The following is a 25,663-nucleotide window of genomic DNA, read 5'->3' on the forward strand; positions in this document are numbered from 1 at the left end:
ATCAAATTTAGTGGAACAAAGGGAATCACTATGATCAAAAGGCATGTCAGTATCCTCATCATGCTTGCAAATATCCCTTCCTGGATTGGCAGAAAAAGTATAGAGGGGTGTCCAGACTCATATTCATTATCCCTCTGCAATAAGTTGGGATTTATACATATATAATATATATTAATACATATATATTAATCCAGTCTGCCTTAAAGACATATCAGAAATGAGGTAGAACATTTGCGGGGGGGGGGGGGGCTGTGCTCCACACTGTTCAACTTTTCTTATTCCAAACAGACACAGAAACTTATTTCATATTCTGGTAAACCAAAATGTACACAGCTGCAATGTAACTAAATTGACTCTGGCCCTTTTGCCAGTAGCAGAAAAGGATTCTTCTTCCCGATCTTCTTTATGGTACTTGTTTAATATTTGAAGACAGTTCTGTTTTCATATTTTTCCATTCCTTAGTTCAGTGAGTTCTGCTTTCCTCAATACCATGCTTTCCAACCTTAATTATTTTTTAGGTTCACACTGGAGCTTTATTCAATTTGTTTTCAACTGTCTCAAAATGCATACTCCAGACTCGGTAACATACTTCAGCTGAGGTCTACTGTTTCAACCCACTTCTCCAATCTGCCAAGAACAATGACTGACTTGAATTAAACTTGCTGGATGTTCGTAAGGTCTCTGTTAATATCTACTGTGCCATGCACCCAAAAAAGCATGTGTACAGACACCACATGTTTTGCAAAAATAGGTTAACACTTGTAAAAATATCCTCTTAATAAAGTGGTCTTTGCATTTCTGGGGCCTACATCCAGGAAGCATGAGCATGCAGTGGAAGTGAAAAGGTAAGGTCCAAAAGGTTTGTTGGCAGCATGCTGCCAGCGGCGGAGCATGTCTTCCCAGAGATGCTTTAGTTGTGAGTCCTGCATTGCAGGGGGTTGGACTAGATGACCCTCAGGGTCCCTTCCAACTCTACAATCTATGATTCTATAACTCTGGCCCCAAGACCATGCTAAACAGACACAGTAAGATCTTCTAATAAAGCCAATGAAAACTAAAGCTATGGTGACTTCACTTTGTAACCTACAGACTCTTTGTGATGCCTGTCAGAAGCCAGCAATAACCCCTTAACTTGAGAAATATTGGTGCCCAGCAATGTCCCAGGGGATGCTGAAGCATGCCAAAGGAGGAGCCATGACTGCAGTGTGGTTTTGCACAGTGATACCAATTCATCAAGAGAAAATTCAGAGAAAAAGAACCCTCCCGTTATATGAGAGCACACTGATCAATGCTCTTTTCCTTTTCCACAAAAATAAAACATCTCTCCATTTCTCTCCTTACTTGTATGGGCTGTTTACAAGGTCATCTCCCCACACCATATCTTCAGGGCAATTCAAGACACTGTGGCAGGAATCCAAGAAGAGCTGGGTGAAGTTTACCAGTGAATCCTGGATCAGATAACGTACAGAGTCCTGCAACATAAACTTGATGAGCTCCATCAGCTGATGAAGCTTCGACATCCGGTATACTTCCCACTTAGTCTCATACAAGTTGTACCAGCCTTTGCCTATGTCCCTCAAACTGCTTCTCACGGCTATCTTTAGAGTATTGATCCAAGTATCCTTAAGGAACATTGAAACCTAGATAAAAATAAAACAAAGAATGTCAACTACAGTGCCAAGTGACACATCTGCTACATTTTTGGGAAAGCTGTTTGCCAGTGTGGTGTAATGGTTAAGAGCAGTAGACTCTTAATCTGGTGAACCGGGTTCGCTTCCCTGCTCCTCCACAGGCAGCTGCTGGGTGACCTTGGGCTAGTCACACTTCTCTGAAGTCTCTCAGCCCCACTCACCTCACAGAATGTTTGTTGTAGGGGAGGAAGGGAAAGGAGAATGTTAGCCGCTTTGAGACTCCTTCCGGTAGTGATAAAGCGGGATATCAAATCCAAACTCCTCCTCTTCTTTGTTCTCTATGCATTTCGACACCTCTTAAGATACTGCAACCAAATTTTGGATGATTTGTTCTGAAAATCACGGAACAGGCTTTTTTCTGGGTTGGGATACAACTAGATGTCATTTTTAAGCAAAATGGTGGACTGCAACTTTCAAAATTGCACTGATTTTAACCACTGATTTTAAAACAATACTACTTTTTTGTTTTCTTAGAACTCTCAAACAACAGTGGGTACTTTCCACTAATTATATATGTCAGGGAACTGCCATCGGAGAGTCAGGTGGTGGAAGGGCTCAAGGAGGCTAGGAGAGCTTCGGATGCAGAGGAAGGAACCAGTAGGGGGAGAGGGAGAGTTCCTGCAGAAACTCAATCGGAGGAATGGCTCCAAGATGTTTCCAGTGAGAACAGCGGGGAGGGCTCAGGACCTCCGCTGGGGACGCCCAGTCCGCGGAGGAAACTGTCACACAGAGAATCCAGAAGGAGAGTTTCCGTCAAGGAACTCTTATGTTGGCGTAAATTCCGGAAACGCCCACTGACAGATTCTGCCAGCGATTGAGGTAGCCACGCACCCATGGCTCCACGGACTGGGAAAGTTTAGGAACTGTTGGTAAAGCTTGGAGGACTTAAACGCTTACGCACGAGCAGCCCCCTTTCCCCATTACAGCAATCCGTCAGTCTCTGACGCTGCTTGTGCGAAGGAGAGACATCATGAGCAACCCAACCGGAGCCGGAGGAGCAGGAGGAGCTGGAGGAGGACCAACTCTGGAGGAGAGAAACAGAGCTTTGGAGCACCAGCTGGCACTGCTAACGCCGTGGCTCGAGGAAAGGAGGGCGCAGGATGCACAGGGGAAACCCACTCCCATCGGAAGGAAGGTACCTGGGTTGGTACAGAAATTTGGGGGTGATCCCAGGAACTACCAAGCCTTTAAGACAGAGATGCAGTATGCACTGAACCTGCAACACGATGACTTTGCCGATGAGGAATCGAGAGTGGCTTTTGTGATTGGACACCTCGAGGGAGGGGCTAGAGATTGGGTGAGGCCCCTGATGGCAAACAATAATAGCGCCTTAAAAGACTTGAGGAAATTCTTTGGTGCGATGGACTTGATGTTTTCCAGCCAGATTGAACAGGCCGTGGTATGCAGACAGTTAATGGTGTGCAAACAGGGAAATCAATCAGTCAGAGAGTATTGGACACAGTTTACCATGCTTATACATAAATTGGGGTGGGATCTGTCTTCGGACCCGATACAAATGCTGTTTGAAGAAGGCCTAGCCCCAGCGGTGAAAGATGAACTTTCCTGCGCGCCCCGTCCGGAGTCCATGGATCAGCTGACCAAGGCAGCGCTTGCAATTGGTGTGCGCCAGGAGGCGAGAGCGCTGGAGAAGCGGGAAGGGAGAGGAGAGCGTTGGAATGATTTCCGCATTCCTGAGATGCTGGCGCAACCTTCCCCACCAGTGGAACCAATGGAGATTGGAGGAGCAAGCGCGCGCGGAACTTCAAATGTTAACGAAGGGCGGAAGAAGGAAGGGAAGAGCGCCAAGAAATGTTTCCTCTGCCAACAGCCAGGACATTTTGCTAGGGTCTGCCCGCAAAGGAAGGGATGGCAAGGAATGGTGGGGGCTGTTGGGAGTGAGGAGGAGGGGGTTAAGGAGCAAGTAAAAGCCAACGCCTGGCTGCCAACGACAGGGCACAGCAGTCAGGCCAAGGATCAGTGAACGTGCCCAAGCCTGAACCCTCAAGAGCTGCTCTCGTCATGGAAGTGCTGCTAGAGCTACCCAACGGACATCCACTCACTATAAAAGCCCTCTTAGACTCAGGCAGCTCCTGCAATTTCATGAGTAAGGAGTTTGCGTCAGAGCACCAAATACAAATGCTGCCCTTAATTCCTTCCTTGCAGGTGACAACGTTTGACGGGAGGGAACTGCTGGGAGGGGAAGTGAACCAACAGACGGTCCCCATGACAATGAGAGTGGCAAGGCACACGGAAGTCATTGCATTTCATGTAGCCACACTAGCGGGACCTCCCATCATCTTGGGAATGAGCTGGCTGGCGCTACATGACCCACTAGTGGGATGGCACCAGCGGACAGTCTCTTTTGGGTCAGCGCATTGCCTAGAGCACTGCAAGGGAAGAGAAATGCAGGGGCTGGCTAGGGCCAGTCTTGCAGGGATGGCGGTGGGGGAAAAGGGAGAAATACCCTGACAATACGCCGATCTGAGTGACGTCTTCAGTGAGAAGGAAGCAGATAGACTGCCCCCGCATAGACTCTTTGACTGTCAAATTAACCTACTCCCGGGAGCCCAGCTACCAGTGGGCAAGCTGTACGCCATGTCAGACAGGGAGATGCAGGAGTTAAGGGAGTTCATAGACAAGAACCTGAAACGAGGTTTCATCAGGGAGTCAAGAGCGGTGGGGGGCAGCCCAGTGTTTTTTGTGGACAAAAAAGACACTAATAAACCCAGGCTGGTCGTGGATTTCCAGGCCGTCAATGCAGTGTCAGAACCGATGGCCTTTCCCATGCCCAGGATTGACGACATTTTGACCAGGGTGAGGAAGGGAAAGATTTTTACCAAGCTGGACCTGAGGGGGGCGTATAACCTGATACGGATGAGGAAGGGGGATGAATGGAAAACTACCATGTTCACCCCCTTGGGGGCCTTTGAGTATCTCGTTATGCCCTTCGGACTACAGGGGGGCTCAGCCTGTTTCCAATCATTCATGAATCACGTGCTGGGACCTTTGCTCTATAAGAACTGTGTAGCCTTCTTAGACGATGTGTTAGTCTACTCAGAGGACGAAGAGCAGCATGTCCGAGATGTCCAAGAGGTCCTAAGCCGACTGCAAGCAAACCAGCTGTGGGTCAAGCTGGAGAAGTGCCAGTTCCATACTTAGAGAGGTGGAATTCCTGGGGTACCGTTTGTCAGATAAGGGATTGGCCATGGATCCTAGCAAGGTCCAAGCGGTACTGGAATGGAAGACACCCAGAACCAGGAAGGACGTACAGAGATTCCTGGGGTTTGGAAACTTCTATCGGAAGTTCATCAAAAACTTTGCCCACTTAATGGCTCCCATCACCGATTGTCTCAGTAGTAAGAAGAAATTTGCATGGACGGAAGAGGCGCAGCGAGCGTTTGAAAAGCTAAAGAAAGCGTTCGCTTCGGAAGAACAGCTCTTGCACGTGGATCTTCAGAAACCGATGAGGGTGGAAACAGATGCATCAGATCGAGCGGTAGGGGCAGTTCTGCTCCAGCCGGGGAAGGATGCGTTGGACTGGAGACCGTGTGCCTTCTTCTCGCGGAAGTTGAATAAATCCGAAAGGAACTACACAGTGTACGACAGGGAACTGCTCGCCATTTATGAAGCGTTTCGACGATGGCGGCACCTGCTAATAGGAGCGCAGCACAAGGTCTAGGTGTGCACGGACCACAAGAACCTGGAATATTGGCGAACGGCCAGAGTACTGAACCAGAGACAAGTGCGATGGGCGCAGGAATTTTCCAAATTTCATTTTGAGATTCACTACGTACCGGGACCAGAGAACGTGAGGGCGGGCGCTCTCTCTCGAAAACCAGAGTATATGGAGGGGGAGGGAGCGCCTGGAGAGAGACATGTGATCCCCGAGGACCACTGGGTGTGTGGGGCAGCATTGGTAGGGCAACGAGAACTAGTAGAAGGGACAGAGAACGATGAATACGCCCAAGAGAAGCTCAGAGGGCTCAGGAGAGCCGGGGAGATCACCGGGGGGTTTGAAGAAAAGAACGGGGCGTTGTACTACAAGGGGGCCTTGTACATACCAGAAGGGGAATTGAGGGGTAGGGTACTCAAACAACTGCACGACAGCCCCACCGCGGGGCACTTTGGGCAACACAAAACAATGTGGTTAGTTACCAGGCAATTCTGGTGGCCCAAGGTGAGGGAAGATGTACGAGAGTATGTAAGGGGGTGCGACCGCTGCCAGCGAGCAAAGGGGGAAAGGGCAGCACCAGCGGGGTTGCTGGAACCATTACCCACACCTGAACGGCCATGGGAGGCAGTTTCCATAGATTTCATGACGGATTTACCAAGATCCAAGGGGAAAACTGCGGTAATGGTAGTGGTAGACCTGTTAACCAAGATGTGCCACTTTATAGCTTGCTCACATGCGGTAACGGCGGAAGAAACCGCCAGGTTGTTTGTAAAACACGTTTTTAGGTTGCATGGCGCCCCCTTGAGTGTGGTCTCAGATCGAGGGAAACAATTTACGTCCAGGTTCTGGAGGAAGCTCATGAGCTTACTGCACGTGGAGGTCAATTTCTCAACCGCCAGACACCCAGAAACAAATGGGCAGGCGGAAAGGGCAAACAGTATTCTGCAACAATATCTGAGGTGTTATGTAAATGACAGGGAGAATGATTGGGTAGAGAAATTAGCCCTGGCCGAATTCGCGTACAATAATGCGGAAAATGTGTCCACGGGCATGAGTCCATTTTTGGCTAATTATGGGTGTCACCCCAGGCCCTTTCCAGAGGAAGGGGGGGGGAAAGATGGAGCGTACCGGCAGCGGAACATTTTGTGGAAAAAATGGAAGCAATACACCAACAGCTCAATATGAATTTGGATAGGGCCAAGGCAGAATACAAGAAGCAGGCAGATAGGAGCAGAAGGGAAGGAGAGACCATAAGGGTGGGGGACCGGGTGTGGTTGTCAACACAAGGGTTACCGTTCAAGGGGGGTTGCAAAAAATTGCGGCCAAAACGACTGGGACCCTTCGAGGTTATACAGCAGGTCAATACGGTGGCCTTTAAACTCAGGCTGCCAGACAACATGAAACTGCATCCAGTATTCCATAGGTCATTACTATCACCATACAGGGAGGGGCGAGATTTTGGGGAACGCGAAGGTGAAGTTCCTGCGGCACCGCAAGTAGAAGAGAGGGAGCGGAGCAGTCATGTAGCAGAAATACTCGACTCTCGGTGGAAGGGGAGACAGGTGGAGTACTTAGTGGCATGGGAAGGGGAACCGGAGTCCGAAAATACCTGGTTACCGGCAGAAACGGTCAAGGATGAGGTCTTAGTAGGAACGTTTCATCGCCGGTTCCCGAGGAAGCCACAGCCCTTGGCTAGGTTCTGGGAGGAACACTTCGGCACCACTGATGAGGAAGAGGAGTTTGAGGGTTCCCAGAATCAGGACAGGAAGAGGAAGAAGAATCAGATGGGGAAGAGTATGGGGAAAGAAGGGATAGTAGTAGGTGGAGGGCGGTTTTCGAGTCATCCGAAGATGAGGAGGACTCTTTCAGGGGGTTCCCAGCCTCACCACCCAGAGAAGAGGGGGAAATGGGGGGTGAGGGGGGTCCTGGAGGGGAGGTGGATGTCAGAGAACTGCCATCGGAGAGTCAGGTGGTGGAAGGGCTCAAGGAGGCTAGGAGAGCTTCGGATGCGGAGGAAGGAACCAGTAGGGGGAGAGGGAGAGTTCCTGCAGAAACTCAATCGGAGGAATGGCTCCAAGATGTTTCCAGTGAGAACAGCGGGGAGGGCTCAGGACCTCCGCTGGGGGCGCCCACTCCGCAGAGGAAACTGTCACGCAGAGAATCCAGAAGGAGAGTTTCCATCAAGGAACTCTTATGTTGGCGTAAATTCCGGAAACGCCCACTGACGGATTCTGCCAGCGATTGAGGTAGCCACGCACCCATGGCTCCTCGGACTGGGAAAGTTTAGGAACTGTTGGTAAAGCTTGGAGGACTTAAACGCTTACGCACGAGCAGCCCCCTTTTCCCATTACAATATAGAACACCATTTGGTAAGCAGGGAGATTTCAGCGGTAGCCAGTGTGGTGCCTTTGGGATGTTGCTGGACTACAGCTCCCACCAGTGCCAGCCAGTTACAGATAGGTAGCCGTGTTGGTCTGCCATAGTCAAAACAAAAAAAAATCCTTCCAGTAGCACCTTAAAGACCAACTAAGTTAGTTCTTGGTATGAGCTTTCGTGTGCATGCACACTTCTTCAGATACCAGTGTGGCCAAATGGCTAGGGTTATAAGAGTTGTAGTTCAACAATATTTGGAGGGCACCATGTCAGTTACCTCTGGCCTGCTTCAGTAACATTATGAGAATGGTAACAACCATTCTGATAGCAACCTAATATGAAACACATCATGCCTCATAAATTGATTTCAGATTAACAAGTTATTTTTTTAATGGGAATATAACATTTAAGCTTAAAAACACACCAGCATAAGACCTTGGTTTTACCAAAACATGACCAGTGCAATTCTTCCATTTATTGTCCTTTTTTTTAAGAAACCCCATGCAAAGCTGATGATGTATTTCGAGGTGGAATGGAGAAAAATAGAGCACACTGTATTTTACGGTGAGACAAAGAAAAATAGAATCTTGTCCATTTCTTCATGCGGAGCAGCTTTAAAGATCATATAAAGATAGAACCACTGTGTAAGAAAGGACTTTGAAGGTTATCTGGACAAAAACACACACAAGGTACAGGATGACAGATGGATGTTGAGATGTCTAGGCTCTTCTCAAATACCTTCAGTGAAGGAGACCCCACCTACCACCTAAAGAATCCGCTCTACTGTCTGCTTGTACTCTGAATGCTTAGTCAAACGCTGCTTCCCTGGCATCCTTCCCCAAGTCCTTCCGTTCTTATTCCCAGGGGAAATCACCATGCACATTTCTTCCTGCCTAATTTCCAAATTGTTTTCTGAGGTGAGTTACAGATTAAAGGAAGTTGGGGTTTTTGGAAACTGTATTGTGCAAGCAATTGGGTTGGATCCTGGCCAAAGTTACTACTTTAAGGACAGTAACACCTATGGAACCCAGGAATGAGAACAGAAAACAGTGTTTGGGAAACTGTGTTGCCTTTTAAAATGCCTGGGGTATTCTCAAGGAGTTTCTAATCCTTCTCACTCCAAAGCAGACTGCATTTAAGAAGTCTGCGGTTAAGAGCTATACTCAACCATGAGCTCTAACTGAAGAATTATGGCTATTTGCCCCACGATTGTTTATTTACAAGAGGGAACTGCAACAAAATGTTACAACATTTGTTCAGCATTACATGCTCTATTCAAGAATACCTCATTTTCCTACCAAACCACCCTGGTTTTCTGCTCTATCCTCCCCACCCTTCAACAGGCTGACATACTCCATGGCCACTGAGTATCCTTGGCCATCAGTGGACTCTTAAAGGATGTTTCCCCACTTATGGTTTCTCCCCTAAAATATTTTTTTCACCTTGACAAATTGCTGATATGCTCTCTTGTGTGTGGATGGTACCATTTTGACCACATAAGGCCTAACACTAATAGAATTATTACTACTATTAATATGTCTGATTACACTTTTATCCTAGCATCTTCCATGGAGCTCATCTACATGTTTTTTCTCTGCAAATTTTGCCCTTACAGCCACCCTGTCAGTTAGATTAGGCTGAGAGAGAATGACTAGTCCCAATATCATCCAGCAAGATTCTTGGCTGAGAGGAACTATGAACCCAGGTTTCCTCAGGCCTAGTCTGACAATCCAACCATTACATTACAATAGCATACACACACTCTCTCATACACACACACACTATAGCCACTTACACTTTGCATAGCCACATCTCTGCAAAGAGTATTTCCCTGCTGCTATACCTGTGAAAAGGTCTGTTTCTGGATCTGCTCAAACTCCTCTAGTCGGCCGTACTTAGTCAGGGTTGAATGGAACAGTGACATAGCTGCAGTTTTATTGCACTCATCCCGGACCTGGCACAAAGCCATGATGACTTCTGGCCGTGTCAGGAGGGAGATGAAGCTAAAAGTTTCTTTTTGCTCATTAAATGGGTACTCAGGAACATCAATGCGACCTGGGGACACAAGAAGAGATGTTATTTCTGTGGGAACAGTAGTCATGTAGCTGTTCTTGTTAAGCATATGTAAGAATCATAAATGCTGAAAAATGCATTTTATTTACTTACAGAGCAACCTCCACCTCCACCCTTGCATCAGAGTGTGTATGTGTGCATATGTGTGAACTGAGCAAAGCTTCTCCTTCCAAAGGTTCCAAAATGTGTATACTTGAGGCATTAAGGGACTGATCCAGCCCAGGATTAGTTGGATCCTAAGTCAGTCCCACTGTTGGTGCCCCATTCTTGCACCAGGTCCAGGCTGGCACAGTGGCTGTCCGGCACCCCCTTCCTTTAAAGCAAGGACCACCCCATCGTTGCTCCTCCACCTCACCACACCTCCCCCCTGTACCTTTCCTGCCTCACCACTTCTCTTCAAGCAGTGATTAAAAAAGAAGAAGATTCCTGAGTCGTTCCTTGAGCATGAAGCCTCCAGGCACACAAGGCCCAAGGGCAGTGCCAGAATCACAGGCCATCCCTACTGTAATTTCCAGGTGCAAGTAAGATGACCACATCTCTGTGTCCAGAAAAAAACCTAGATCTGTATAAATTATGAAAATTAAACAAATTTGTACATTCCCACTCATTTTGCTTGGAAATGGACAAGCAGTTATGGTCATGCATTGAAGCCAATCCTCCTGACCCATGGAAATCTTAGTTCTCCCTCCTCCTCCCCCCCCCACTTGCTCACAAGCTTTCAAATATAACTTTGTAGTTCTAACAGCCAAAAAACTCACTTTCTCAAAGCAATGAGATTTTCAGAATGATATATATTTTCACAGAATTGCAGAATACACATACTCTTGCTTATTAATCACTGTTTCTTGCTCCAGAAGGGTTTGAGGCAAAGGAGTGGCAGCCATCTTGCATGGCATTGCCTCAACCCTTGGGCTAGTCTAGCTCTGTCCCTCAAAGGATCCATGGCAGCAGCTTGTTTGTATCTTAATGGCTGCCACTTGCTCTCGTCACTATCATTCAACTTCTTTTACCCAGAAAGCTTGGGATGCAAATATATATAAATAGTTTGTATTGTCAGATTTTGTCAGAAGGGAACACACTGGCACTGATTTATTTTCAATATCTATATATTGCCCAATAACAAAACTTATTTAAGCAGCTTATAAGTAAAATAATTACGACTATAAAATATAATAATATAATATGGGACTGGTACATCTCCCTTTACAACATATCAATCATAGTCTAAAGTTAATTGCAAGAAACAGAGTAACTTCCCCCCGGGATGATTTTACACTCTGCTGCTGTCTTTTTCTACTGTGTCACCTACCCTTCTGTGGCACCTTCTCTTCCTCTTTCTCAGGCAGAGTGACATAATAGAACGTCTGAGGCTTGGAAGTGACAATTCTGTCAAAGTTAATCTTGTTCATGGTTCGCTCAAAGTCTAGGGACACTTCTTTCCCCAGGAGCTGCAGCCGCTCTAAAATGCTAAGCATAATTAAAAAACTAATTAACAGAATGAACAACGACCTCTCACAATGTTGCGTCTGCATCACTCATATATCTCTATAGTCCCATCTTCACGCCTCTTGTGTTTGCATGTGCTTTGCTTCTTCATTAAAAGTGCTTGCGGCACATTAAGGGAGCTTCATAGTAGACCTGGAATGGGACAGCAGGTGATTCTGAAGGATCAAGGGGCAGTGGGGCAAGTTGTGTGACACCTAGGACTGTATTACATCTGACTAAAGGGAGACATTTAGAAGCAATATTTCCACTCTTCTTTCTCGCTCCCTTCCTGACCCATTGTAATTGGCAGTCTGACGATAACTGTTCCATTTGCATGGAGAAGGCAAAACAATGAGAAGCAACACTAGCAGAAGCAAGCAAAGGCCCTGTCCCGGAAGGGAAGACTGGCATACACAAGGCCAGAAGTCCTGTGGATAAGGTAGTCAGATGATAAGGAAGAACAGTCTAATGGAGTGCCTCAAGGCTGTATTGCTGGGGCAAAGCTGAATAGCAAGTTCCAATAGCCTTATAACCCCAAGAGTTATCTCCTCAGCTTTTAGTCTTTACATGATTTGCCCCAATGGTAAATTATCATATGCCCAATGGAGATACTAGTTTGTACAGGGCCAGCTCTCTAGCTATTATTATTATTATTATTATTACTATTATCACAATTTCATATTATTGTCTCTCACTTCTGGAACCAGGATATATTTTCTGGTCTTGGAGCTATTCACAGATAATCTTTAAAGGTAAAGGTAAAGGTACCCCTGCCCGTACGGGCCAGTCTTGACAGACTCTGGGGTTGTGCGCCCATCTCACTCAAGAGGCCAGGGGCCAGCGCTGTCCGGAGACACTTCCAGGTCACGTGGCCAGCGTGACAAAGCTGCATCTGGCGAGCCAGAGCCGCACACGGAAACGCCGTTTACCTTCCCGCTGGTAAGCGGTCCCTATTTATCTACTTGCACCCGGAGGTGCTTTCGAACTGCTAGGTTGGCAGGCGCTGGGACCGAGCAGCGGGAGCGCACCCCGCCGCAGGGATTCGAACCGCCGACCTTTTGATCATTGCATTTCACACATCTGTATCTGACTGAGGAAAAAGCTTTCACAGTTCAGTGAGATGAACTGATATATCAATGATACCACTGGCTGATGACTCATCTAGCTCAAAGCGTCTCAAATCTTCCAAGCCATGGAGTCTGTAGCAGTGCTACAGACTTGACGGCAACCTTGTCAGAATTATTTTGTTTTTTACTAGAACCTCTACCAACCAAAGTCACACGCAAAAGAAATGCAGACAGTATTAAATAAATCGGCACCTCTGAGCACATCCTGAGCCTAGGAATTTGTTTTCCACATGAGAAAGGAACTTAGTTCCTAGGCCTTTCTCACAGAAGTCCATTCCTGGTTAGCTTTTTTTCAATTCAGCATCCTAACTTAGGCAGGGGGAAATAGATTGTCATTGCTATCGTGAAACAATTGGAAATCAGCCATCCTTGCAGTGATCTCCTCCTAGTGGTGCAGCAATAAAGCTGCTAGCATATTTGCAATGCTAAGCAGGGTCCGGTAAGGTTTCAAATTGGATGGGCGTCTAGATGTTGAAATTCCTGCATTACAGGGAATTGGACCAGATGGCCCTCAAGGTCCCTTCCAACTCTATGATTCTATGATCTACCTTGTACCCACTCAAGACCCTGTGCCATGCTCACCTGATTTCCAGTTGAAATATCTCCCACACTCCCCTTCACTTACCATTATCTAATCTTTGAAGATGCACAAGCAGTTGTTAAGAAAGGGAAGAGCAGCACCTGATCAGGAAGAAGCTCTCAGTGAGTCACACAAAGGGGCTCTAATAACCACACTAAAAAGACCTCTACATTTCACCAGCTAGTTTCTGGAAGAGCTGCAACTTAATATCTCAAATACCACAAGTTAGATCAGTGCTCCTTAAAGTCTTCAGACACTGAATGTCTGCACCATACATCTATGGTGGTTTTACTGAATGGGACCACAACACAGCACAGCCTGGTGTAATTGCATCTGAATTGCATCAAATTAATTGCAGGTGTCTGCCCTGCTTGTGTTTACTGGTTTCCTCCTTAGTTTTTTATGTCTGCCTCTGAAAAAGCACAATTCCCAGGGTGTGCAGAAACAGAGGAAGTAGGAAAGAAAGAAGAGGGAATGTGATGAGAAGAAAAGGGTGTGAGGGAATGATAATGATGGAGTTATCCTGCCACCCAGGTGGCTAGGCCTCCCTTGTCATAAACAAGGTGTTAAAACCACAAACATGTTTTCAGTATGAAGGACTGTTGCAATACTTACATACTCCCTTTCCTCAGACGTGAAGTTTCCATTGCCATCTGCTTCATCCGCTGCAAACTCTTTTCTTCAATGGTTTGCATTCCATCCAGAGGCATGCAGTCAACATACAGGTTATACAACAACAGTGCCTGTGTTTTCTTCCTCAAGTCATTGGCAGAAATCACTCGCTCGGCAAGAACCCGGGGGTCCTCAGCCAGAAAAAGCAAACGGACACGGGGCACCCAATACTGACAGGGCATTAGTGGGGCTCTCCCTGGGGATAAATTAGAAAAGAATGTGAACACACTGGGGTCATAAAAATAGATTGCAGAAACCAGGTGCCAAAATTATCTAATGAGTCTATGACCAAGCTAGTGTCAAGCTGAGAGTTTCGTGGCAGAAAAGAGAATGATGAGTAATAGAATCAGAAGAATACTCATCAGAAATGTCACTGTATCCAAATAGATGAGACAGGAGGGATATGTGTGACTGTATCTTCCACTGTATTTTCAAAAGTTAAAGGCAGATGGGAGGGTGGGGAGAGGGAATAATTTTCTTCACACTGTTTTCCTAATCTAAACTGCCCTCTCCCCCACCAACAGCAGTTAATCATGTGGAGGAAAACATGTGATCATCATATGGAACTTAATAGGACAAAGAGTGGCTGTGGTGGGGCTGGGAGCTGAAATTTAGATCATGAACGCAGCATAAGGGAAGGTGCTATGTCTCCTCCTCCCAGTACCAGAGTCCCAATCTGATTGCTCAGTTATTCCTCACCCCCAATGGTGACCACTGGCTTTTTTAAAGTGGGAGATATGATCACGGGTCCCCTGTTGTCTCATCTAATTGTGACCCTCCAAAGTAGGCCATACCAAATTCTGTGGGACTTATTTCCAAGGAAACATGTACATGATCAGGTTCCAAGTGATGGAGTGATGAGAATGGAGGCCCTTTTAAAAATAATCCTGAATTTGTCCACATAATGCCAAGGTTGCAGGTTCAGTCCCCATATGGGACAGCTGCATATTGCTGCATTGCAGCAGGTTGGACTAGATGATCCTCAGGGTCCCTTCCAACTCTAGAATTCTATGATCCACCTCTATGAATCCTCAAAGGATTGTCAGGAAAAAGAAAATATTCCATGGTTGCTTATTAAAGAGGCAGAAAGATGCATCACAATCCAAGACATTCGTGAATCAAAGGGAGCTAATTGGGTATAGAGAGGCTCTTGATTTTAACTTCTTCCCTGTAATCCAATAAAAAATAAATCAATGCCCACCTTCTTCAGTCATTCCTCCATTAAGTACACATTTCCCTTGTGCATCCCGGACTAGGCCCAGGCTGTTTGTCTTATGAACCAAGTAAAATTTTGTCTCTTCATCATAATCCAGAACACCAACATCTATCCACTTATAGATCAGTTTGCGACTTTTGGGATCCTCTGAGATATGAATGACAAACAGGGAATCACATTTTCACAATTGTCTTGGTTAAAATAGGCAGAACTACAGAGAGTCCTCTTCACAGTCTTACAAGCCTCATGATCCTGCTTTGTATTCTGGGCTCCATATTTTGTATCTCCTTTTAATTTTTAATGGCACCCCAACACGTATTAGTATCTTAGTAGGTAAAAATAATAATAATTTATTATAATAATAGCTTATTATTTATATCCCACCCTTCTGGCTGTGTTTCCCCAGCCACTCTGTGCGGCTTCCAACAGAAGGTTTAAAATACATTAAAACATCAGTCATTAAAAACTTCCCTAAACAGGGCTGCTTTCAGATGTAAATGTCAGATAGTTGTTAATTTATTTGACATCTGATGGAAGGGAATTCCACAGGGGGCCACTACTGAGAAGGCCCCCTGACTGGTTCCCTGTAACTTGGCTTCTCGCAGTGAGGGAACCACCAGAAGGCCCTCGGTGCTGGACCTCAGTGTCCGGGCAGAACGATGGGGGTGGAGATGCTTCTTCAGGTATACTGGGCTGAGGCCGTTTAGGGCTTTAAAGGTCAATACCAACACTTTAAATTGTGATTGGAAATGTACTGGGAGCCAATGTAGGTCTTTCAAGACAGGTGTTATGTGGTCTCGGCGGCCATTCCCAGTCACCAGTCTGGCTGCCGCATTCTGGATTAGTTGTAGTTTCCGGATCACCTTCAAAGGTAGCCCCACGTAGAGCACATTGTAGTAGTCCAAGCGGGGGATAACTAGAGCATGCACCACTCTGGCGAGACAGTCTGCAGGCAGGTAGGGTCTCAGCCTGCATACCAAATGGTGCTGGTAGACAGCTGCCCTGGACACAGAATTAACCTGTGCCTCCATGGACAGCTGTGAGTCCAAAATGACTCCCAGGCTGCGCACCTGGTCCTTCAGGGGCACAGTTACCCCATTCAGGACCAGGGAGTCCCCCACACCTGCCTGTCCCCTGTCCCCCCAAAACAGTACTTCTGTCTTGTCAGGATTCAACCCCAATCCGTTAGCCGCTATCCATCCTCCAACTGCCTCCAGGCACTCACATAATGCAGAAATGTTGTTAGGCACATGTTCTAACTGAAGTGGTCAACTTACAGGACTTAATTTTTAGGCTAAAAGCACCTGTCATTTGTGTTAGATTATAGAAGAATTGCAATCGCTCCACATATTTTGAAAAATTAACTCACAAGAATATCACATTGTACACCCAGATATAAAGGCATTAAAAATCAGACACTATGTCTAAAAATTATGGCTTATAAAATAGTTAATAAAATGCATAAATACCACATGTTCAGATACTAAAGTACTAGTTTAGTTCCACTCACATGAAACATTATGCTAGTGTCAACAGCCTGACTCCCACAAATATCAGCAGAAATAAAATACACTTAACTGTCAACTGAAACAAAGTACCGTATTTTTCCATGTATAAGACTATATATTTTCTCTCTTTTTTCAAGTTTAAAAATGGGGGTCGTCTTATACACGGATAGTGCATAGGGGGGGGTTCTTTACTTGGAGTCCCCAAAAATAGGGGTTGTGTTATACACAGGGGCATGTTATACACGGAAAAATATGGTAATTAAAAACATTAATTTCTAAGTTTCATTGGTAGGGATTCATAGAGCCACTTGGGGAAGGGTGGGGCCTTAGAATATATGCAAAATGCAAGAAAACATTGTATGTTTTGATCTGCTATACTTCAAAACAAAAATACTTTGAGGGAGAAAAGCATAGTTCTCATGTATTCAACTATTATTTTGTAATCTTTGTAATAAATGAAATAACTCAGTTGCATCACATCTATGCTTTACCATGCCCAAGCTCATCATCTGTTGGCAGGAGTGCTTTTCCTGGGATAGGTTTCCGGTCTTCAGATTCAGGTTCCACACCCAACAAAAGCCACTCTTCTGGAGTCCGGCAATCATACTCTTCATTATCAAAAATCTAAGCAAGCAAGAAGTGAGAAATTAATGCTTCCCCAAAGTCAATAGCTGTCTTGGAATCCTGACAGCTCTTTGCATATCCAAGTACTTCTGCACATGCACCACGGCTCTGCTTGTTCTGACAGCAGCTTGTCCTGCTGCAAGAGTGTAAGGTCTGCCAAGCTTCTATAATGACTTGGGGAAGGGAGCATGAAGGCCATGGGGTGAGCAGCACTGGTATGTGTGTGTTCATAAATGCCTCTGGTTGCTCATTGGATCCTGCCTAATATCTTGTAGGCGGTTTCTGCTTCTTGTACATCTTGTTGGATCAAAACCCAAACATCAATCTTATATTTTCAAAACATATTGTTATAGAAATAGAGGGGATCCCCCTAAACACTAGGAACATATAAATACTAGGATTTTGATTGGGAAATGGATTTTAAAAGCTAACTGCAGAGCTGTGCCAGAGAGGGAATTGCTGGGCTGCCTTATGCAAGCCTGCCTGGCTGGTTGAGGGAAGGGCAGACCTGTTAGCATTAGAGTAAAGAGCATAGGTAGGCAACCTAAGGCCCATGGGTCACAAGCAGTCCACGGGGGTCGTTTAACCAGCCCACGAGTCGCCCCTGAACCGAGCCGCCCACTTGGCAAGTCCCCATGCGCTGCACTAAACTGGCGCAATGTGGGGATTCACTTCCGCTGATGCCGGAAATCACAGACAGTCATGATCTGGCCCACAGAGGGATCTCCACTGGAGTAAACCAGTCCAGGCGAGGAAAACCTTGCTGACCCCTGGTAAAGAGCCATTGAGGGTCCTGCCCCAGGTGTAACCAGAGACTGGAGATTTGGAAGGTTGCTATGGTAACTGCTCTGGGGGAGGGCAAGGGGCTTCTGGGAAGAAGAGAGGGAGGAAACGGCTGAGATCCATCTTTGTGGGAGAGACTAAAAGTTACCTACAATGCTTTGGGCCATGCTGTAAGATTTGGACTCCCTCCATGCAGACTGAAGGTGCAAATAGCGAATAAACCCTATTTCTTAAATCACGACTGTCTTTGCCGTGTCTTCTATTCTCCAAAGGGACACTGACCCTGTATGTATGCCTGCAACCCTATGCGCTCTCTTGTTACTGCTTGGCAGAGATCAGGGCAGGCACCAGGCTTTTGTAACACTATTCAGCTTCTTTTAAGTTCCATTAATGTTGCCACATTCACTCCCCACCTCCCACACCACCCCAGTGTCCTGGTTATTTTTAATCCAATGTTAAGACATAATGCACAGCAGCAATTTCCAAATGGTAATTAGATATCCATAGAGACACACAGATTATTTAATGGAAAGTCATCATCAAATGCAATTGCTGGGTCAACTTTGTAAAAGGCTTGGGAATCCCTGAAGTAGATCACATGCACCACTGAATCCCGTATCTCACCTGTAATGGGAGATAGACAGGGAAAAGAGGGTCGTTCTTCTGCTCAATAGTTGGCATATTGTCAGGGTCCTGGTGTCTTGGCATCAATTCATTGGAATCTATCCCTGCCATTTCTAAGAGCTGAGTGATATCCAGGCTGAGATATAATCGTCTCAACCTGGTTAAATAATAAGATTAAACAGTTCATATTTACAGGAAACCTAATTCAGTTGTAGTTAATCTGTTTCAGGGACTGACTAATAAAGTAAATTGCGTAATACAGTGTAGTAAAGAGACATGCCAAAACTATATGCTTTGGGGCAGTCCAATACAGTGGTGCCTCGCAAGACGAAAATAATCCATTCCGCGAGTTTCTTCGTCTAGCGGTTTTTTCGTTCTTGCGAAGCAACCCTATTAGCGGCTTAGCGGATTAGCGCTATTAGCGGCTTAGCAGCTATTAGCGGCTTAGCGGCTAAAAGGCTATTAGCGGCTTAGCGGCTATTAGTGGCTTAGCGGCTAAAAGGCTATTAGCGGCTTAGCGGCTTAGAAAAAGGGGGGGGGGAGCGAAAAAAATCGCAAGACTCGCAAGACGTTTTCGTCTTGCGAAACAAGCCCATAGGGAAATTCGTCTTGCGAAGTGCATTGAAAAACGGAAAACCCTTTCGTCTAGCGGGTTTTTCGTCTTGCGAGGCGTTCGTCTTGCGGGGCACCACTGTACTCCAATGTTGTCAGAGATGGGTACCTGATTCAAAAGCTCCTCTATTATTCTGAAGACCATTCCAAATCAGCCTGTAGATTTTTGTCCATGGAGCCTCAGGCTGAGGTTCTGTGAGAAAAGCTAACGTATGTAGCCTAGTCGTATGATTTTGGCACTCCAAAGCCCACTGAGATCAGAGAAGCGTATCTACCTCTCTGAAGGATTGCCATCTTACAACCTGAACCTATGCAATGCTAGAGGAGCCTAGGCCCACCCATTTCAATAGTTTTAGTATAGGCTTGTGTAACTCTCTGTGATTTATATAGAAATCCAGAGCTGCACATCCAAATGCAAAGGTCCTTGCCTGTGTTGTACTAAAACCCTTTGTAACCATTTCCTGGCACTAATTACCTCTCGATCGCTATCTTCCGAGGGCACTGTCCTGGAATCACCTCAAAGGGAACTTGTACTTTTGGCTTATATGACTGCAATGGAAAGTCCGTCTCTTTGATTATTTCTGTAGTTGGTCCAATTTGCTGGGCATTCAAAATAGACTCAATATTCTCAGGAGTTTCAAATGTTGTGACTGGTAAGAAACAAGATTAAGAAAACAAAAACATTTTTTTAAAAAATATGTGGTTACTGTAAGAGTCCCAGTCCCAGACTTATCTGGGAGTCTGGCTGAAGTGACCACTATAGCAGCAAAGGCACTGCCTAAACCACTGAAAACAGCAGATTGGTAGAATCTGCCCAGAGAAAGCTGCATGCACATTGCAAAAACTGCTCCCACCCTGCAAAGGACAGAAATTGTGGTGATTTCCAATGCTTGCAGGCCCAGCTCTGGGAAATTTCCCTCTCTTCCACCCAGATTAAAGAACAATAGTGTAAATCAGAGGTTGGCAAGGCTTACTGGGCATGGGCTGGATCACTCCTGCAGAGATCGTCCGTGGGCCGGGCCGGCACAGCATGACGCCGGAAATCGCGTCTGCGCATGTCTGCGGTGCTGGAAATCGCTTTTGCGCATGCCCAGATGCCAGAAATCACACCTGCGCAGAAGCAATTTCTGGCGACACGGACATGCACAGACACGATTTCCGAATGATATGAATCAGAACCATGCGGCGATTTCTGGACCATGTGCAGGCTGGATCCAGAACCCATTTGGGCCGGAACGCCTTAGGTTGCTGACCTCTGGTATAAATCCATATGTGATGAGATCTTTCATATTTTCCACTTCCATTGAAGTAACGGGAATGGGTTTACAGTGGTGCCTCGCAAGATGAAAATAATCCGTTCCACGAGTCTCTTCGTCTAGCGGTTTTTTCGTCTTGCGAAGAAACCCTATTAGCGGTTTAGCGGATTAGCACTATTAGCGGTTTAGCGGCTATTAAAGGCTTAGCGGCTTAGAAAAGGGGGGGGAGCGAAAAAAATCGCAAGACTCACAAGATGTTTTCGTCTTGCGAAGCAAGCCCATAGGGAAATTCGTCTTGTGAAGCGCATCGAAAAACGGAAAACCCTTTCGTCTAGCAGGTTTTTCGTCTTGCGAGGTATTCTTCTTGCGGGGCACCACTGTATCTATTTTACTTATCTTCCGTTTAATGTTATTTATCTGTGCTTTGCATTTAGTCTAAGTTATTTTGTAACTCTTGCCAGTTTCATGGTGAAATCAGCAATTATGAAACCCAGGGACAAGTGAAGAGGGAACAGTTATCATCCAACCCATCTTGGAGAAGTGAAAATGTTTGTTATGCATATATGCATAATGCTAAACTTGCACTGAGAAATGTTGGCTCCTCCTGTGTCACACTATGCTCAAATCGTCACTCATTCATGAAATACGTATCTCAGCAGGAGAGCATGCAGAGGTCCCAGGTTCAATCCCTGACATCTCTAGGTACGACTGGGAAGACTAGCACCTGGACCCTTAGAGAGCTGCTGTTAGGCAGTATGAGCAATTCTCAATTAGACAGACTCCTGGTCTGACTCAGTATGAAACAGCTTCCTATGTTCCTAAGCTCACAGGGTGACCTTGGGTCAATCACTTTCTCTCAGCCTACCTCACAGGGTGGATGTACCTGTACCATGTCCCATATCCCCCAAACAAAAGACGTTCTCCCCTCCCTTTCATTTTCAAGCTCCTTGAACAAGCCTAGCTATTGGGTCTTCTCAATTTTCTGATCCCTTCAGCATGGCTCCCACCCACTTGACTGGGGCACGGCTGCTAGTCCACTTGTCTGTAAATCCACAGATATTTATTCTGCCCTGACTTCGCTTGACTGTTCTGTTCCTTTTGGCACCGTCAATGATCAATCATACTCTTCAAAGTTCACACAAACCCCCAGTTACAGGAGCTTAACTTTCTTCCAATTTCCTAGGGAAGAAAGTGATGATAACAGCCTTTTCAGTGTGCTTACCTTTTGGCGTGTGATCCTCATGCTCTGACTGTTTCAGTAAGTCCCTGTATACATTCGGACCTGCACTCACATCCTGAAATTTAATATAATAAAGATTACAAAGAGACAGTACAGAAACATGTATAGAATTCAATGAGCAAACAAGGATTGGTCATATACAGAGAGAAAAGAAAAAGCAAGCTATGATCTGGTGAGCTAGTTTTCATAATAGCAATCAGACTGCAAAGAATGAGATATGACATCTGATGGTACATCCAGTGGCTTGTGCAATTCCCTGAGATTCTCAACATTAATTAAAAGACAAACACATCCCCAGCCTCTACAGCTGAAGAGAAAATGTGTTAGTAGTTAATGGTTAAGAAGTATAATAAATCTGGAGAAGCCTCCAGTAATCATCGAGTAGAATTCCTTCCCTCATCTTAGTACCACTATAAGAGCTTTTTTGGGGAGGGGTGAGCGATCAACCGGTTGGACAGGCCTGATATAAACCAATCTCCACTCATTTTTCTACAAGTCTCAACCCTCTTTTCCTGTTCTTAAAGAGAAAGAAAGAAATTGAAACTCTTCACCTTTTTGAAAAAGCCAATAAACTGAAGCATGAGGGGTACCATTAAGGAAAAGCCATTTCACTTCCTAAAAACACCTGAGATACTATCGAAAACGACTTTCTATTTTCATGAAAATCACCCAACTCCTCAAAGCTCTAAAATGTACCGGTATTAAGAGGAGAAATAAATAAAAATAACATTCCTACCTTCCTATGACATGAAAAACAGCTTTAGAGGAAAGAAAGAGCAGAGATGGGGCAGAAAACAGAAATGGAACTTCAAAATATATTTTCTTAAAATACATTTATCTATCTCTCATTCTAACAGCAGTTTGTGTCATTTATATTTCAACTGTCTACAGACCAATGATAGACAGAGGTTCTATTCACTTACCCCCAAGAGATCTAAAGCTCCTGGTGTAAGGACATCTGAGTAAAATCCCCTTTCTTTTATCGGTGGGTACTTCTTACTGCCCGACGAGGTTTTGCTGGTTCCCGGAAGGCTCTCTGAACCCTGGCTACTGGGGTAAGGGGGATAGGGACTCCTTCCCAATGACTCTGTCAGTTCCTTCTTGACTTTATCCATCCTGCTCTTTGATCTCCTAGGGGTAGGAAAGAATTGTGAGGCTGTTCTTCACATCATAAAGAGGAAACAAATTATTAATAATAGCTCTGTATCCCAGAACTTCCAATTTTCAGGGCAACTTACTAATCAGATGAAGTAATGAAAAGGCTCGTGTACATGCTACAAATCATGTTTAGTGCTTGAGTTGCATAATGAAGGGGACCGGGGTCTGTTGAAACATGGAAGCCATGAACTCAACTCAGAACTGTCCACATCAGATCTCAGGTGGATGGGGCTAGTTAATCAGAGATGTGATAATACACTTATAGAGATTCTCCTTTCCAGACCTGAAAAAGATTTTGGGAAGGGAACCACAGGCATTGTAAACTTAAACTGTAATAATGCAGAATATGGATGTAATCTGCCTGAAAAAGGTTCCCCCAACCAGGACTAAAACTTTGGAGATTCACTCTGGCTCAAGCTCACTTTATAAATGCTAATCCAACTGAAAATCATCTCACACTTCAAAGCTTTATCCTGTATACCCCATTCATCTATTAAAGAATCATCTAATCCATTTGACTCCAACAGTGGTCAATCAGATTTCTCCTAACAATCATATTAATCTGTCAAAATGCATGGACATGCATCCAATTTGGAGTGAGACATACTTAAGCCTGTTGAAATTAATTAGCTTAAGCCTGTTTCATAGAGCAATCCTAGTTTGGTTTGGAAAAGAGTGAAGCAGTGGTTTTACTGGCGCGTCCCAAGCCCTGCTGCTGGCTCATGCTGGCTTGAGCAGGTAGGGGCAATTCTGTTGATGGTACAGTGGTACCTCTGGATGTGAACGGGATCCGTTCCGGAGCCTCGTTCGCATCCTGAAGCGAAACAACCTGCGTCTGCGGGTCACGATTCGCTGCTTCTGCGTATGCATGTGATGTTGTTTTGAGTGTCTGCACATGGGCAAGTGACGAAACCCAGAAGTAAGGCATTCCGTTACTTCCAGGTCGCCGTGGAGCGCAGCCCGAAAACACTCAACCTGAAGCAACTTTAACCCGAGGTATGACTGTATTGCTATGTCATCTCCAGACTGGCATAGCTGAGGTGGCTCAAGCATGGGGGGGGGGGGCCCTTGGGGAATTCATGAGGCCTTGGATCTAAGGGATCCAAAGCCATTGGCACCAGGTGCCTGATGTATTTCACTTTTGGCCTTTCTGCTTGCTACTGCCAATGGGAGACCTTTCCTTCCACTAGGGCACAGCTGAAGCTCCAATGAAGAAAAATCTCCAGTCCCACCAGCAACTGTTCTCCTCCCTTCTCTTTTAATGATCTGATATATTTTATATTCTATAATTTTCTTAATTTGTGGTTGGTGGACTGTAAATAAGCTATATTTGTATTTGTCTCATTGTACCCACCCATCAACATCTTAGAGTTAGGATTGTGCTGTATATCTAGGCTATTTAAGCTTTGACCATAAGCCAGTAATTGTATTGTTACAATATTAAATGAGAAAGAAATACTTTCCATAATAAAATGGATCCCACAACATAATGAAATCAAGTTATACCCAAATCTAACGAAAGTAAAAACAAATAGATCTTTACCAAAAAAAACCTCTGGTTATCTTACCATTGCATAAACCATAAAGAACACTAGGATTCTTTAAAAAACAAAACTTCAGAATAGAATAAATGTAAAGTGTTTGGTTTCAGCTTCTTTACTAACTAAAATAAATTCAGAAAATGGCTGCAGGAGCCTTTTTGTTTAATTGTCTGGTTGTTCCTTTTTTCCTGGGTGATCTCCTCTCACAATTTCTATTCAGCTGTCAGGTTAAATGCAAGCACAAGCAATTATAATGAGCCTGGGTATCCAAGCTATATAAAGATACTTATGTAAATGAGGGTGTTAATTAAGGGCTGCCCTCAGCATTCTGGCAAGAGGCTACTGCAGTCTTTTGTTGTGCAAAATCTGGCCCCCAAAGCTATTCTTTATGTGCCCAACCTAACCTCTCACAGCAAGATCTTTCCTGATTGGCTGCGACTACCACACATGGATGGCCGCAACATAGTGGGACGGCACCAGCGAATAAGGTTTGGTGATCAGTGACTGAGCAGATGCTGTCTCTTAATTATGAAGGTGAAATGGCAATAAAAACCAAGACATGAGCAAAATCTACATACCCTGAGTGGGTCAGCCTACTCTGTTTTGTGCTGGCTCAGCAAGTTAGCACTTTCATGAAGTAACTGCCACAATATACTTTTTCCTCTAAAGGGCCTTCTTAAAAAGTGGCTTTCTTTTCTAAGTTGTAGCCATACTAGTTCTCCTCCATTTAGCAGAAAGAGAGCTGGCACAAGGCCTTCACCATTTGAAAAACAACAACAACAACAACAACAACAACAAACAGAACATTCTTGATATGTCATGTCATGTTTAGGAGAAGAAAAATGAGCACTTCCTGGTCTTTGGCATATTGCTTGTTAAAAGGGTGCAGAAGCACTGCCCTGTTGCAGGGGTACAGCACCAGAACAACCACTACTGAAACTAGATAAATACAGAAATAAATAATAATAATTGGCCAGGACATAGAAGGAGCAACTGTGCCTCTCTTCTCTAGTGATGCTTCAGTTGCAGGACTCCACACAACTGCCTTAACAACAATGAACTAAAACGGGTAAGGAGATAATATTTTCCCAGCAGTGAGATATTTGGGCTTGAAATCTGGGAATATGTAATTTACTCAAAGGAACTATTGCGTAGGATGGGGGTGGGTTTCCCCATGACAAATTTATAACAATTACGCATTAATGTATAACAATTATGCTTAAAAATAACAATTAATACTCAGGCCCTTATTTTTCAATTTTTAAACTAATGTTTCCCAAACTTCTAACCGCTGAGGCTCCACTTATTTTCTGAATTAAAATGGGAGAAATACTTTGCCTTAGATATGAAAATATGTAGTTTTAGAACATTAAAATATTGACTACACACAGGAAGCTGCTTTACTAAGCCAGGCAGTTGGCCATTGA

The 25,663-nt window shown here is 45.1% G+C and overlaps 1 protein-coding gene across 1 annotated transcript in view; it reads right to left on the reverse strand.

The window, feature by feature from the left end:
• The window catches only part of DNAH1 (dynein axonemal heavy chain 1), a 116,532-nt gene that overhangs the window by 81,976 nt on the left and 8,893 nt on the right, over positions 1 to 25,663 (reverse strand). The window contains 10 exon segments of the mRNA XM_083726716.1: positions 1,342 to 1,640; positions 9,581 to 9,792; positions 11,120 to 11,277; positions 13,618 to 13,870; positions 14,876 to 15,037; positions 16,890 to 17,022; positions 18,430 to 18,586; positions 19,517 to 19,691; positions 21,520 to 21,592; positions 22,461 to 22,668. Of these exon segments, the coding sequence (XP_083582842.1) occupies positions 1,342 to 1,640; positions 9,581 to 9,792; positions 11,120 to 11,277; positions 13,618 to 13,870; positions 14,876 to 15,037; positions 16,890 to 17,022; positions 18,430 to 18,586; positions 19,517 to 19,691; positions 21,520 to 21,592; positions 22,461 to 22,668 (1,830 nt within the window).

The sequence above is a fragment of the Podarcis gaigeae genome, assembly GCF_964106915.1.
Source record: "Podarcis gaigeae genome assembly, chromosome: 2".
Classification (NCBI taxonomy): domain Eukaryota; kingdom Metazoa; phylum Chordata; class Lepidosauria; order Squamata; family Lacertidae; genus Podarcis; species Podarcis gaigeae.